Below are 14314 nucleotides of genomic sequence, written 5' to 3'. Positions count from 1 at the left end.
GTCATAGTATGATAGCTAGATCGCAACTGAACTGCTGCAAAAACCAGCTTCCGCAGTCTTCTAAATGCTTAGGTAGCATGAAAGAGAACAAAAACACTGTACTAAAAATCACTAGAGTGTTTCTATCATTTTAAAACAGAGCCGGAAAAATAAAACTTCAGATGTTCAATGGATGAGTCCCCTACTAAACAGTGTATTCTTCAATTTTACATATAGAAAGATACAAATGTTTAAACTATCCCGAAGTTTCAAACTCCCTAAATGACTAAAAAAGTAAAAGTGTTAGTTGCTAAGTTGTGTCCAACTCTGACTCCACGGACTGTAGCCCTCCAGGCTCCTCTGTCTGTGGGATTTCCCAGCCAGGAATACTGGAGTGAATTGCCATTCCCTTCTCCGTGAGATCTTTCTGACCCAGGGATGGAGCCCGGGTCTCCTGCGTTGCAGCAGATTGTCTACCATCAGAGCCACCAGACAGCCCCATGACTAGAAGTTTCTAATAATCACTCATTGAGAGAGAGCTGTGACTTGCACTACAGATGGGCAGCCTTTGCACTGTCTTGCTGTGTTAACGCAATCTCCATCTTCAACAATAAAGCCAATTAAGCACTCTCGTCACCATGGGAGAAAGCACTGATCAGATGCTGGTTCAATGTGGTGCTTTCAAGTTAAGTGTGGCCAGCAACCTCAAGAGTCATTAGCGATCGACAGACAACTACATTTAGCAAACACATGTTGGATTCAGAAGCATCCTGCCACCTGAGCTCATTCTCTCCAGCATAAACTCTGGAAGGGAAAAGAAGCTTCCCGTGTTTATTCTAAGTCTTTCTTCGGCCTACACTTTTAGGCCTCTCTACCAACAGGGAGAATTTCACTGAACGACCCTTGCTTTGAGATGAGAGTCCTTTCCCCTTACGGTCAAAGTCAGCAAACTCCGCAAATGACAGGGCTGCTGATCTAACACAGCTGCTGGCCACACAGCAGCAGCTGGCAGCTTTCCCTATTTGAGCTGGGCCGATCCCTGGTAAGACTCCTAAATCCTTTCAGCTTGCGCTGCTCTCTAATTCCTGTTGTCAGCCTTACCACTTGAATGATAGGTAAATTTGGTGACCTACTTTTCTAGAGGTGTCTGAAAACAACAGTGATGAAAACTGAGATTGAAAATTTAATAGGTTTCCCTGGTGGCTCAGATAATAAAGAACCTGCCTGCAATGCAGGAGACCTGGGTTTGATCCCTGGGTCGGGAAGAACCCCAGGGGAAGGGAATGGCTACCCACTCCAGTATTCCTGCCTGGAGGATTCCATGGACAGAAGGGTCTGGCAGGTTACAGTCCAGGAGGTCACAGAGAGTCAGACACAACTGAACGACTTTCACTGGGCCAGAAGCAACTTTGTACTTTCACATCTCTCCCTCTTTGGGATGGCCACTAAAATCTGCCTTCCATGGACTAAGAAAACAAGCTGGTTACCTCACTAGGAATTATACAAGAAGTTTTAAACCCCTTCTTACCACCTCAGTATTTCAATGGACTTCCTCCTGGCATGAGCTTCTAACTAAGCCTCACTGGTTTGGCCCAAATTCAAGGAGAGTCCATAAAGTCTGCAAATGGGGAAAATGAAATGGGGACTGTGGATATTACAAGGACATCTGAAATTGTTCCAAAACATGAGGGAATGACTTCTTAAAAACTTCACATGATTTGTGAGAACTCAGCTAGTCACTGAATTATAAAAGCAGCCCTCAGGAATACAATCTACTCCAGACACTGATTAGGAAGCCTTGGCTTACAGAGTCTTTCAGATGTCACAGCATACCTGTGAACTGAGAACATCATGGGAACAGACTGAGGTCAGTCAGGGAACTTGCTCAAGGTGGCACAGCAAGGCGGGTCAGAGAGAAGACGAGTTCTAACACCTGTGCTTGTTACCACACCACCACCCCTTCTAGAATTTGGCTCCCTTGACTCTCCTGCCTCTAATCTCTAGTATCTTCTAACCAGCCAAGCACTAGCCTTCTCTAAATGCTCCCTCTCAAAACAAACTTCTTCCGTGTGGCAATATTTCAACCACAAAGACAATCACAAATCTACATTCCCCATTCTCACAGTCCAGGACTCCTCTCTCAATCCAAAGGTCATCAACTGAAGCTAAAAGCAGTGACTACATTATCTTCCCACAGGATGTCAGAAGAGGGCTTCCCTGGTGGCCCAGTGGTAAAAAATGTGCCTGCCAATGCAGGAGACACAGGTTCGATCCCTGGTCCTGGAAGATCCCACAGGCTGTGGAGCAGCCCCTGCACCACAGCTACTGAGCCTGTGCGCCACAACTACTGAAGCCCACTGCCCTAGAGCCCAGGCTCCGCAACAAGAGAAACCACTGCAAATGCGAAGTCTGTGGACCGCAACTAGAGAGGAGACCCCACTCGCCTCAACTAGAGAAAGTCCATGCAGCAACGAAGACCCAGCGCAGACATAATGAATAAACATTTTTAAAAAACAACGTCAGAAGGATCTTGAAATAGTAAATCCAGCCATTTTTTAACCAAAATTTTCTTCTCAGTGCCAGCTGCATCATCAGGCAGTGCCCCAGTGAAGCGCTGCCCGGTACATGCCCGGATGGGCAACTTTACCCGTGAGGAGGTGCGCAATAGCCTGGAGAGCTCCCTGAAGCAGCCCCACCCCACCCCCAGGCTAGCCGCGCCAGAGGCACAGACCAAAGGCACTGGGCAGCAGCACAGACCAAGCTGGGCCTGGCCAGGCTTCCTCACCTGTAGACGACAGCAGGGATGCGCTTCCAGGACCGGAAGCCTGCGACACTTTCCAGTTCTTTGTCAGTGATCCAGGCAGGCACTATGAGCTCCTGTGGATAGCTTCCACACAGCCTAACAGGGACGGTGAGGAAGAGGGAGAAGGGAAGGAGGAGGAGAGACTCAAGTGAGCCAGGGTAAGGGTGTGCATCAAGCTACCCCAGAGCCAGTTACAAAGGCAGCAAGGAGCAAGACTCGAAGTTCCGCCCTGCTTAATGGAGTGGGCTGCCCTAAGCGTTACACACGTCAAGTGATACTATCTTGGACTGTTCCACTTGATGCTGCCTTTCAGAAATCTGGCCATCTTAACAATCAATGAAAAAAAGGGACTCCCAACTGTTGTAACCAATATATGGATCATTTCTAACTACACAGGTACCCAGTTTAACTGCAGAGCTGGAAGTCTGTGTTACTCTACCAGGCCCTCAGTCTTTCAGGGAAACAAGCAGTGCAAGAGCCCACAGTTTCGACTTCCCAGAGACCTCATAGGATTACTAACGTGTTGCTTGATGTGAACCAAACAAGGTATCCTAATTGTAGGTGACAGGTGCAGCTGTGGGTATACAGATGCAGCATGGTGGGTCAGCCCCACCTGCATACACCATCACAGCCCCATTAAGCCAGGTCAGTGATGTGAGTATGCTATTAATCATCATTTCTATAAAACACACTTCAGAACTACACTCAAGGCGGGGGGGAAGCCAGTGTTTTTTAATTTAATTTTTATTTTATCTTACAGTTGACTTACAGTGTTGTGTTTTAAAAAGCTGTTTTCATTAGGGAAAATATTAGGTGTTTTGTTTGTCTTACGTCACTCAATATTTGGATCACTATACTCCTGTCCTCTAAGTATTACATTACCCAGTAGTCAGCTCTTAACCAAGTGTGAGCTGCTCACTTGGCAGATAAGCAGTCTCCAGTATAGGAAAGGTGGGTTACATGTGAGCAAAGTCACAGCCGCAGGCTCCCTGAGGACCCCCCTCCCACTGTGCTTCTCTCCTTTGACTTGTCAGCTGAGAACAGGCCAAGGCATGACACATCCGTAGCTCCTGATTCTTGGCAACACCTCCTTGGCCAAGGTCCATGTTAAGAGCTGTATATAGTAATTAGCTGCAGTTTTTCCAGCAAAAAATGAAATGCTCTGATGGCTACCCACAAACAGTCCAAGAAAACAGCTATCATAATTTGAGGCAGCTGGAAAGATAACAGAGTGATTAATGCCTCCAGCTGCGGCAGGGAAACTTAGGAGGAGAAGGATACGTTAACTTAAAAATTCTGGACAACTTTCTTTCATTTTATAGAAATTTGAATCACCAAAATCATAGTTAATTAACTGCCCTTCCCTATCAAAGTTCTTATACGTTCCAAGGAAATATTTAATAATGTTTCCATTAATATTTAAAGGTTACACAATCATAGCTTTGACATTAGTTTTAGATCAATGAATTAAAGAACAGAATAAGACTTAAGCCTTTTCATACGATCTGGGGTAAAAGTACGTAAAAACCAGCTCCTAAGTGTTTTATCAAGTAGTGATGAGGACAACAGAAACTGCCTGCCTATAGGTATCTAGACGTACATGTGCCAGAAGAGAGGCCTGGAGGGGACCGGAAGGAAGACTCCAGGATCCTACTAAGTAAGAATCTCTTTCCACTCCAGTGATAGCAATGGAAACAGAAGGCTCAACAAGTACTCTGAAAATCATGCACTTATATTTAATAAAAACTGTTTTGAAGAAAAATTTTAAATTCAAATGTTCTGCCACATGAGAATTGGGATTTCTTGAAAAGGCAGCGGTCCACAGGGACCAAATACAACTCACTTGTACTTCTCATTGATGTTAGAAATCCTCCAGGCGTTGTTCATATCAAAACCCATCCGCTCCACTTCGTTTTTAAACCTTGACGTTACATGTTCCCCTAGGGACCAAAGAAAGGAGAAAGGAAGAAATGAGTATGATTTTGCAAAACAGGTGGAATAAAAGCACTGGTACCCTTAGTTTTTTAAAGTATTGTAATAAATACCATATTTAGTTTTAAAACAAATCTCTGCTGGGATAAGACTATTAAAATATGAGGAAATTCTGATCAAGAATAGTATCTCTTCAATTAAACATAAATTTAAAAAGTTAAGAAGGAATTAATAATCTCATCTAATCACTACTATCAAATTTAAGGGCAGTATCACCGAGCGCATGTTACAGAGAATAAAACAGACTGGGGAGATTATGATGGCAGCTCTGTCTGATCCCAAAACCCATGTTCTTGTCACTATACTGGCTAGCTTCCTATTTCCACACTCAGACTGATGGTTTACATAAGAAATAAAATCAGTAAGTTCACCAAGACGAGTAATATGGATCTGTAACTCTTCATGAGAAACCCTCTGGGCCAGATTTCAGAAATCGAGCTTTCTGGATTTTAAGGTGGGATATGTATTATCAGTTCAGTTGCTCAGTCATGTCCGATTCTTTGAAACCCCATGGACTGCAGCATACCAGGCTTCCCTGTCCTTCACCAACTCCTGGAGTTTGCTCAAACTCAATGTCCATCGAGTTGGTGAAGCCATCCAACCACCTCATCCTCTGTCGTCCCCCTCTCCTCCTGCCTTCAATCTTTCCCAGCATCAGCATCTTTTCAAATGAGTCAGTTCTTGGCATCAAGTGGCCAAAGTATTGGGAGTTTCAGCTTCAGCATCAGTCTTTCCAATGAATATTCAGGACTGATTTCCTTTAGGATGGACTAGTTGGATCTCCTTGCTGTCCAAGGGACTCTCTATAGTCTTCTCCAACACCACAGTTCAAAAGCATCAATTATTCGGCGCTCAGCTTTCTTTATAGTCCAACTCTCAGATCCATACATGACTACTGGAAAAACCATAGCTTTGACTAGACAGATCTTTGTTGGCAACGCTGGGTTAACGATCTCAAAAGCATTAAACAAACATTAACATCTTTACAGTGAAATACATGGTTAACTCAAACTAAGTGGGTTAAATAAAGCAGCAAATAGCTAGCTCAGATCAAGTCAAATCACCAAATAAAATTAAAATCTTTGATTTTCAGAACCTTAAAGATTACAGAATTGCAGTTAAAAGACCATGGGGTTCCCTGGTGGCTCAGTGGTAAGGAATCTGCTTGCCCATGCAGGAGATATGAATTCAACCCATGGTCCAAGAAGATCCCACATGCCTCGAACAGCCAGGCCTCTGTGCCACAGCTATGAAGCCTGTGCTCCAGAGCCCAGAGTCGAAACTACTGAACCCACAAGCTGCCAACTACTGAAAGCCTGCACTTCTACAGCCCATGCTCTGCAACGAGAGGCCACCACAATGACAAGCCCGTGTACCATAGAGAATAGCCCCCACGAAAAGCCAAGCAATAACAAAAACCCAGCACAGCCAATAAATAAAAGATTATAGGACTTTAACTGCCTGTATCCAGGAATCTCAAGAAACACCATACTTCTAACTAGAACGCCGAGCATTTGTAAGAACATCCACCCAAAACAAGTATAACCTGCCTACATTTGCCCTCGTGGATTTGGCTCCTTCTTCCTTAAGACAGCGAGCTACACAGGCAGAAATGAACCAAATATAAAAGTCATTAAATCTGAAGTATTTCCTTCCATGAGAACAGAGTCCTAGAACAGTAATTTTATAAAGAATAAACAACAAAACAAACCACTCAGCAGTACCTCTAACATATACATAGCATTATAGGCTATAAAACACTGGTGGGCTCTGGGAGAAACTACAACAACGAAAGCACAAAACAGCCGGCACTGGTGATCCGAGTTTTGCTCTCCCAGGGAGAAGAGCTTCAGAATAGGAAACGGCAATTACTTGAATGAAGGACAAGTCTATAAAACTATTTCCCATTTAAACTGCTCTTCTTGAGCTTAAACTAGGTACTGTATGTTTCCTGAAGGATAGCTATAAAAAGATGAGGTTCAGAGATGCAAGAGGAAATAGTCAACTGACTCAACTCCATTCTGGCAAAGTTTTAAAAGTGATACAATCTTTCAAACAGGAAAAAGCTATCTGAATTGGGAGTGCCATCTGTCTACAAACTGTAAGGAATGGTGACCATCAAGAATTCTAGACAGGGAGTCTTTTCACTTAGAATCACAATACAAAAGCTGTAGAACTATGGCAACTTCAAGTTCATTAATTAATGACAAGTTTTCTCCCAACTTGGAATATAGTTCCAAGTCTCTGAAAAATGTAAAAAGGTATTTACTTAGTGGTCATTTACATTAGTACCTCTATCTTAATGGATACCCAGACACCCTAAATAGAATCCTATAAATTTAAGAGTAACCATCTCCACCTCCCTCCCCTCCTCCTCAGACAGTTTTTTACATAGAACTATTGCCCAAGAATGGGTTTAGAATTCCCATTCCCAGCATGAAACTGAGCTGCAAACATATACTGAGTAGCCATCATTTTAAAAAATCTGTTATTGCTAGTTCCTTGAGAACAAAGAGTGAGTTTAAATTCTCTTTGTATTCTCTAAAGCAGTGACTTCATCAACTTTGAATTCGACCATCACAACCTACAGTAAGAATGTTTTACACCACAATTCAATACAATGTATTTTTTAAGAGTTTCATAAAACAATACTGACCCTTACTGTGTGTGTGACTCATTGATGTTTTCTATCCTAAGTGTTTCATTTCATACTTCATTTCTTAAAACTTCGATTTCATGACCCGCTGGTGGATCACAACCTGCAGTTTGAAAACCATTGCTTGAAAAAAAACTGGGCAGCAGACCTTACATAAACAGAGTAATTCAACTGGCTTTTGCTCACCCTGCCAGAAAAGTGCAAGCCAAGCACAGATATTGCTGTGTTTTCCTCAAGAACTCCCCTCTTAGAATTCTCGTATCTCCACCAATTCAACATCACATATGCTGTGATACCCCAATTTATTTGTTGCTTTATATTTCCATTTTGACCCTTCCTATGGGCCTTCCCCATCCCCAAATAACGGTCTGTACCTCTTTAACATTTTGTATTTCTTATACTACATACAGTCCAGCAATTATTTTAATAAGAATAAAAACTTTTCTTTAAAGCAGTAAGTCCCTCTACCATAAATACAGTTATCAACCAGCAGTCTACAAAAATTTCCCCCAAAAAGTCTAGCTCCCGGGGTGGTTCTGAGTACTCACTCACACCTACAACTATATGTAACCTAAAGGCCTGGGGCAGAAGGGGCAGGCCCGTACCCAAGCTGTGAGGAAGATCAGTACCAGAGTCAGAGAAGGTGAGAAACAGCCTCCAGATTTTCAAATATGGAGAGCAGAACCCTTCTTTTCTGTGAGCACAGGGCCCAGTCCAGTCATCTAGATGCACAATTACGGGACTGCGGTCAAACCCGGAAAGCAGACTCTGCTGACAAGGGCTTTTACTTCATCTAGGCAGGCAGCTGCACAACAGTGTACAGCCCGGAGTCATGCTGTTCGGGGTTAATCAAAAGGTGCTAATCAGGCAATTCACAGAGAAGAGGCCAGAGAGGCGGGTCTGATGCCACTACACCAGCAACTCAATTGCCCAGCCATCTGTCAGACTCCAGATCAATGCTCGCATCCAGAACCACCACCAAGAAGACAGCAGAAACGAGAAGGATGTGGAGCACACAGCTTGCGTCCATTCTTATTTAGACTTTGAAACGGGGCCAACAGCACAGTCAAGAGTTTTGCAAAGAACTCCAACAGCATTATGGAGACTTCCTCCAAAACGGATTAAGGCTGAGCAACGTGGCCACAGCATGGCTGGCTAACTATGACAGGTTCAACAGTCAGAAACTAAGATTTACACGAAAACAAGGTAATGATATAATTTTCCCATTTCCCTCCTCTCTGACACATTCTACTCTTAACAGGCTAGGCAGAGAAGAGTCCATAAAAGGTTTTAATAACCTCTGAAAGACTAAACTAACTTTTACCCTTCAGAGTCTATGCCTGTGATCTCATGTCCTGGGGCAGGTTTAAAAATGGCATGACTCTGAAACATCTCAGGTGCTGTCTCACCTAAAGATGACTTAAAAGAATGTGGTTGTCTGGTCTGCTCCTAACTGGTGAGTAATGCTGTAGCCACTACCAATACTCAACAATATTGGGTAGAGACAGAAGAACTAGGTTGACTGGCTTTAAAAATGCCAGCACAGTATTTTTCATGGGCAAGTTTTTCCTCTGTACTTCACAGTGAAAATATATGAAAGGAAAAAGGCATACATATACACATGTATTCAAACCAAGTCACTGGAGTTCAAGTCAAGACTGCATATGACTTGCAGCAGGCTGACTTCGGTGTGGAGCACGCACAGTAAAAACAATACAACCTGTAGTCTTGGAGTCAGTTCCAATGGTATCATTTTATATATTCATACTTTCCAAGATGTTTTCATAAGCATGACACTCAGGAGGCACTCAAGCATTCACTGAACTGAAACAGAGCTGATTTTCAAAATATACAGATCAGCTTGGGCAGGAAGAAGAAAAATGTCCCACACTCTGAGGAACATGGGAAACGGAAGTAGAAACAGCTTGCCCAGTGCCGTTTCAAAAATTAAATGTCAGAGTACAGGTTTGAATTCAGGTTTTCTAGTCCCTAAATCAGTATTTTGCCCCCCAAATGCCTCCATCCACAAACCCACGAAAAAAGCAGGAAACTGTGGACGTCCTGGCGGCCAACGGACACCAGAAATCTTCAGGAAAGAAAGGGCTGGGAGCCAAGGCCACCGTAGCTCAGGACAAAGCCAGCTGTAGTCAGCAAACAGGAGTGAGTTCGGACCTGGCACATCTTAGGAATATTCTAAGAGCTGACTCGAATCCTAAAGAAATTAAGTCATCAAGGAAAGAAGGAATCACCTAACGATGAGGAATTTGCAGTCTGTGGTTGTGCGAGAAACAGGTTAGGTCAAGTTCAACCCTTGTTAATGTAACACTGTTAACTGAAACTAAAAACACTGTTAACTAAACACTAAAGCCCAAAACTAGGAAATGCCTTTTGGAATTAGGAGCCTTAAATCAAAGTTCTTATATAACATAATACAAGGTACACACAATCACTTCTTAACACAATACAACAAGGTACACCCGATAACTTCATTATCCAAGGAAATGGCAGAGATTAAACAATCTAATACCTAAGACATACTGGGGGGCTTCCCTGGTGACTCAGTGCTTAAAGAATCCACCTGCCAATGCAGCAGACACAGGTTTGATCCCTGATTCGGGAAGATGCCACACACGCCATGCAGCAACTGAACCCGCAGCACCACAGTTAATGAGCCTGTGCGCCAGGCCCCGGGAGCCGCAACTATTGCGTCCAGGTGCTGGAATTCTTGAAGCCCATGCTCCACAACAAGGGAAGCCATAGCAATGAGAGGCCTGCACGCTGCGACAGAGCACGGCCCCCGCTGGCCACCACTGGAGGAAAGCCTGCACAGCAGCAAACACCCTGTACAGCCCAAAATGAGTAAGTACTAAAAGAAAGAAAAAGACCCCACCTTGCCCAGAGACTCCCTGGTCTTCCCCGGTCTGGGAAGACCTCACATGCCACGGAGCAACTCGGCCCAAGGCTCTGCTCTACAGCCCGCAAGCCACCCCTCCCGAAGCCCACCTACCTAGCGCCCGTGCTCCACAGCGAAAGAGGCCACCGCAGTGAGAAGCCCGTGCACTGAAATGAAAAGCAGCCCCTGCTCGCCACAACTAGAGAAAGCCCATGCACAACCATGAAAACCCACCACAGCCAAAGAATACAGTCTGAGACATCTGCATTAAAACAAAAGGAAAAGATGTAACGGGGACTTCTCTGGCTGTCCAGTGGTTAAGATTCCGTGCGTCTACTGCAGGAAGCACAGATCTGATCCCTGGTCAGGGCAATGAGGGAGACCTGAGTTCGATTCCTGGATTGGGAAGATCCCCTGGAGAAGGGAAAGGCTACCCATTCCAGTACTCTGGCCTGGAGAATTCAGTCCGTGGACTGTATAGTCCATGGGGTCGCAAAGAGTCAGACATGACTGAGCGACTTTCACAGGGAATTAAGATCCCATATGTCATGTGGTGTGGCCAAATAAAAACAACTCAAAAAAAAAAAAAAGACGTAATGGCTAAAAACTTAGCAAATATACATGTAAAATTCACAAATTTGATTGGACGTAAAATTACTTTAAAAACTCAAAAACAAAAAAAAAGGAAAAGACCCATAAACAAACAAACAAAAAAACCAATGGCATATAAAGAATGAAAAAGAAAGGTGGAACGGATAAGGGAGTGAAATGAGAGAGAGCTTAGGCACATTCTCATCACCTTCCAAGGCTTGTTGTCAGTGACTTGTGGGAACCACTGTGGGTTCGTTCCCCTGGCTGACCAGGCATGTGGGAAACCGAGATTCCTAAGACTTTCCCTGAGGCTCCCCAAGGGCAGCTGCCTGTTTTTCACCTCATATCCATGGCACATCATACAATCAATTCCCAATAACTAAGAACTGCTTTCAAGTTCTGGCTCTGTCAATGCCCTGCGGTTCAGTTCAGCTGCTCAGTCGTGTCCAACTCTTTGTGACCCCATGGACTGCAGCAGGCCAGGCCTCCCTGTCCATCACCAACTCCCAGAGCTTACTCAAACTCATGTCCATCAAGTCAGTGATGCCATCCAGCCATCTCTTTCTCTGTGGTCCTCTTCTCCTCCAGCCTTTTCAATCTTTCCAGCATCAAGGTCACCTCCAATAAGTCAGTTCTTTGCGTCAGGTGGCCGAAGTATTGGAGCTTCAGCTTGAGTCCTTCCTTTTGGACTGATTGGTTTGTCTCCTTGCAGTCCAAAGGAATCTCAAGAGTCTCCTCCAACACCACAGTTCAAAAGCATCAATTCTGCAGCGCTCAGCTTTCTTCATGGTTCAACTCTCACATCCATACTTGACTACTGGAAAGACCAGTAGTCAGTAAATTGATGTCTCTGCTTTTTAATATGCTGTCGAGGTTGGTCATAGCTTTTCTTCCAAGGAGCAAGCATCTTTTAATTTCATGGCTGCAGTCACCATCTGCAGTGATTTTGGAGCCCAAGAAAATCAAGTCTGTCATTGTTTTCCCATCTATTTGCCATGAAGTGATGAGACTGGATGACATGATCTTCGTTTTTTGAATGTTGAGCCAGCTTTTTCACTCTCCTCTTTTACTTTCATCAAGAGGCTCTCTAGTTCTTCTTTGCTTTCTGCCATAAGGGTGGTGTCATCTGCATATCTAAGGTTATGATGTTTCTCCCGGTAATCTTGATTCCAGCTTGTGCTTCATCCAGCCCCATGTTTCACATGATGTACTCTGCACATAAGTTAAATAAGCAGGGTGACAATATACAGCCTTGACATACTCCTTTCTCAATTTTGAACCAGTCCGTTTCTCTATGTCTGGTTCTAACTGTTGCTTCTTGACCTGCATACAGATTTCTCAGGCAGGTGTGGTGGTCTGGTATTCTCTTGAATTTTCCACTGTTTGCTGTGATCCACACAGTCAAAGGCTTTATCATAGTCAATGAAGATTTTTTCTGGAATTCTCTTGCTTTATCTATGATCAAACAGATGTTGGTTGGCAATTTGATCTCTGGTTCCTCTGCCTTTTCTAAATCTAGCTTAAACATCTGCAAGTTCTCAGTTCATGTACTATTGAAGCCTAGCCTGGAGAATTTTGAGCATTACTTTGCTAGCGTGTGAGATGAGTACTGTTGTGCAGCAGTTTGGGCATTCTTTGGCATTGCCATTCTTTGGGATTGGAATGAAAACTGATCTTTTCCAGTCCTGTGGCCACTGCTGAGTTTTCCAAATTTGCTCAAATAAGTGCAGCACCTTCACAGCATCATCTTTCAGGATTTGAAATAGCTCAACTGGAATTCCATCACCTCCACTAGGCTTTGTAGTGATGCTTCCTAAGGGCCCCCTGACCTTGCATGCCAGATGTCCGGCTCTAAGTGCTTGTTGGTTTCACCATCGTGATTATCTGGGTCATGAAGATCTTTTTTGTATAGTTCTTCTGTGTATTCTTGCCACCTCTTCTTAATATCCTCTGGTTCTGTCAGGTCCATACCGTTTCTGTCCTTTACTGAGCCCATCTTTGCATGAAGTGTTTCCTTGGTATCTCTAATTTTCTTGAAGAGATCTCTAGTCTTTCCCATTATATTGTTTTCCCCTATTTCTTTGCACTGATCACTTAAGAAGGCTTTCTTATCTTTCTCCTTGCTACTCCTTCGAACTCTACATTCAGATGGATCTATCTTTCCTTTTCTTCTTTGCCTCTTGCTTCTCTTCTTTTCTCAGCGATTTGTAAGACCTCCCCAGACAGCCATTTTGCCTGTTTGCATTTCTGTTTCTTGGGGATGGTTTTGATCCTGGCCTCCTATACAATGTTAGGAACCTCTGTCCACAGTTCTTCAGGCATTCTGTCTATCACATCTAATCCCTGAATCTATTTCTCACTTCCACTGTGTAATCATAGGGGATCTGATTTAGGTCATACCTGAATGGTCTAGTGGTTTTTCCTACTTTCTCCAATTTCAGTCTGAATTTGGCAATAAGGATTCATGGTCTGAGCCACAGTCAGCTCTGGTCTTGTTTTTGCTGACTGTACAGGGCTTCTCCATCTTTGGCTGCAAAGAACAGAATCCATCTGCTTTCGGTGTTGCCCATCTGGTGATGGCCATGCACAGTCTCTTGTGTTGTTGGAAGAAGGTGTTTGCTATGACCAGTGCGTTCTCTTGGCAAAGCTGTTAGCCTTTTACCTGCTTCATTTTGTACCTCAAGGCCAAACTTGCCTGTTACTCCAGGTAGGTCCTGACTTCCTACTTTTGCATTTCAGTCCCCTTTGATGAAAAGAACATCTCTTTTTGGTGTTAGTTGTAGAAGGTCTTTTAGGTCTTCATAGAACCATTCACCTTTAGCTTCTTTGGCATTAGTGGTTGGGGCACAGACTTGGATTACTGTGATATTCAATGGTTTGCCTTGAAAACAGAGATTCTGTCGTTTTGAGATTGCACCCAAGTACTGCATTTGAGACTCTGTTGACTATGAGGATTGCTCCATTTCTTCTAAGGGATTCTTGTCCACAGTAGTACATATAATGGTCATCTGAATTAAATTCACCCATTCCAGTCCACTTTAGTTCACTGAATCCTGAAATGTCGATGTTCACTATTGCCATCTCCTGTCTGACCACTTCCAATTTATCTTGATTCATGGACCTGACATTCCAGGTTCCTATGTAGTACAGTTCTTCATAGCATCAGACTTTACTTCCATCACCAGCCACATCCACAATTAGGCGTTGTTTTCACTTTGGCTCAGCCTCTTCATTCTTTCTGGAACTATTTCTCCACTCTTCTCCAGGAGCATATCAGGCACCTACCAACCCAGGGAGTTCATCTTTCAGTATCACATCTTTTTCCTTTTTCATACTGTTCATGAGGTTCTCAAGGCAAGAATACCAAAGTGGTTTGCCATTCCCTTCTCCGTAGACCACG

The 14314-nt window shown here is 43.7% G+C and overlaps 1 protein-coding gene across 20 annotated transcripts in view; it reads right to left on the bottom strand.

The window, feature by feature from the left end:
* MTMR3 (myotubularin related protein 3) overlaps nucleotides 1-14314 on the bottom strand; it is a 129612-nt gene that overhangs the window by 21554 nt on the left and 93744 nt on the right. For all 20 annotated transcript variants that reach the window (XR_011249857.1, XM_069557194.1, XM_069557187.1 and 17 more), the window contains 2 exons: nucleotides 4626-4722; nucleotides 2765-2878 (listed from right to left, as the gene is read on the bottom strand). Coding sequence is in view for 19 of the 20 variants with exons in the window: in XM_069557194.1 (XP_069413295.1) it covers nucleotides 2765-2878; nucleotides 4626-4722 (211 nt within the window). In the remaining variant the exon portion in view is untranslated. The remainder of the gene's footprint in view (nucleotides 1-2764; nucleotides 2879-4625; nucleotides 4723-14314) is intronic.

This window comes from Ovis canadensis, chromosome 17 (assembly GCF_042477335.2).
Source record: "Ovis canadensis isolate MfBH-ARS-UI-01 breed Bighorn chromosome 17, ARS-UI_OviCan_v2, whole genome shotgun sequence".
Taxonomy (NCBI): domain Eukaryota; kingdom Metazoa; phylum Chordata; class Mammalia; order Artiodactyla; family Bovidae; genus Ovis; species Ovis canadensis.
This window is presented reverse-complemented; position numbering and strand designations above follow the sequence as displayed.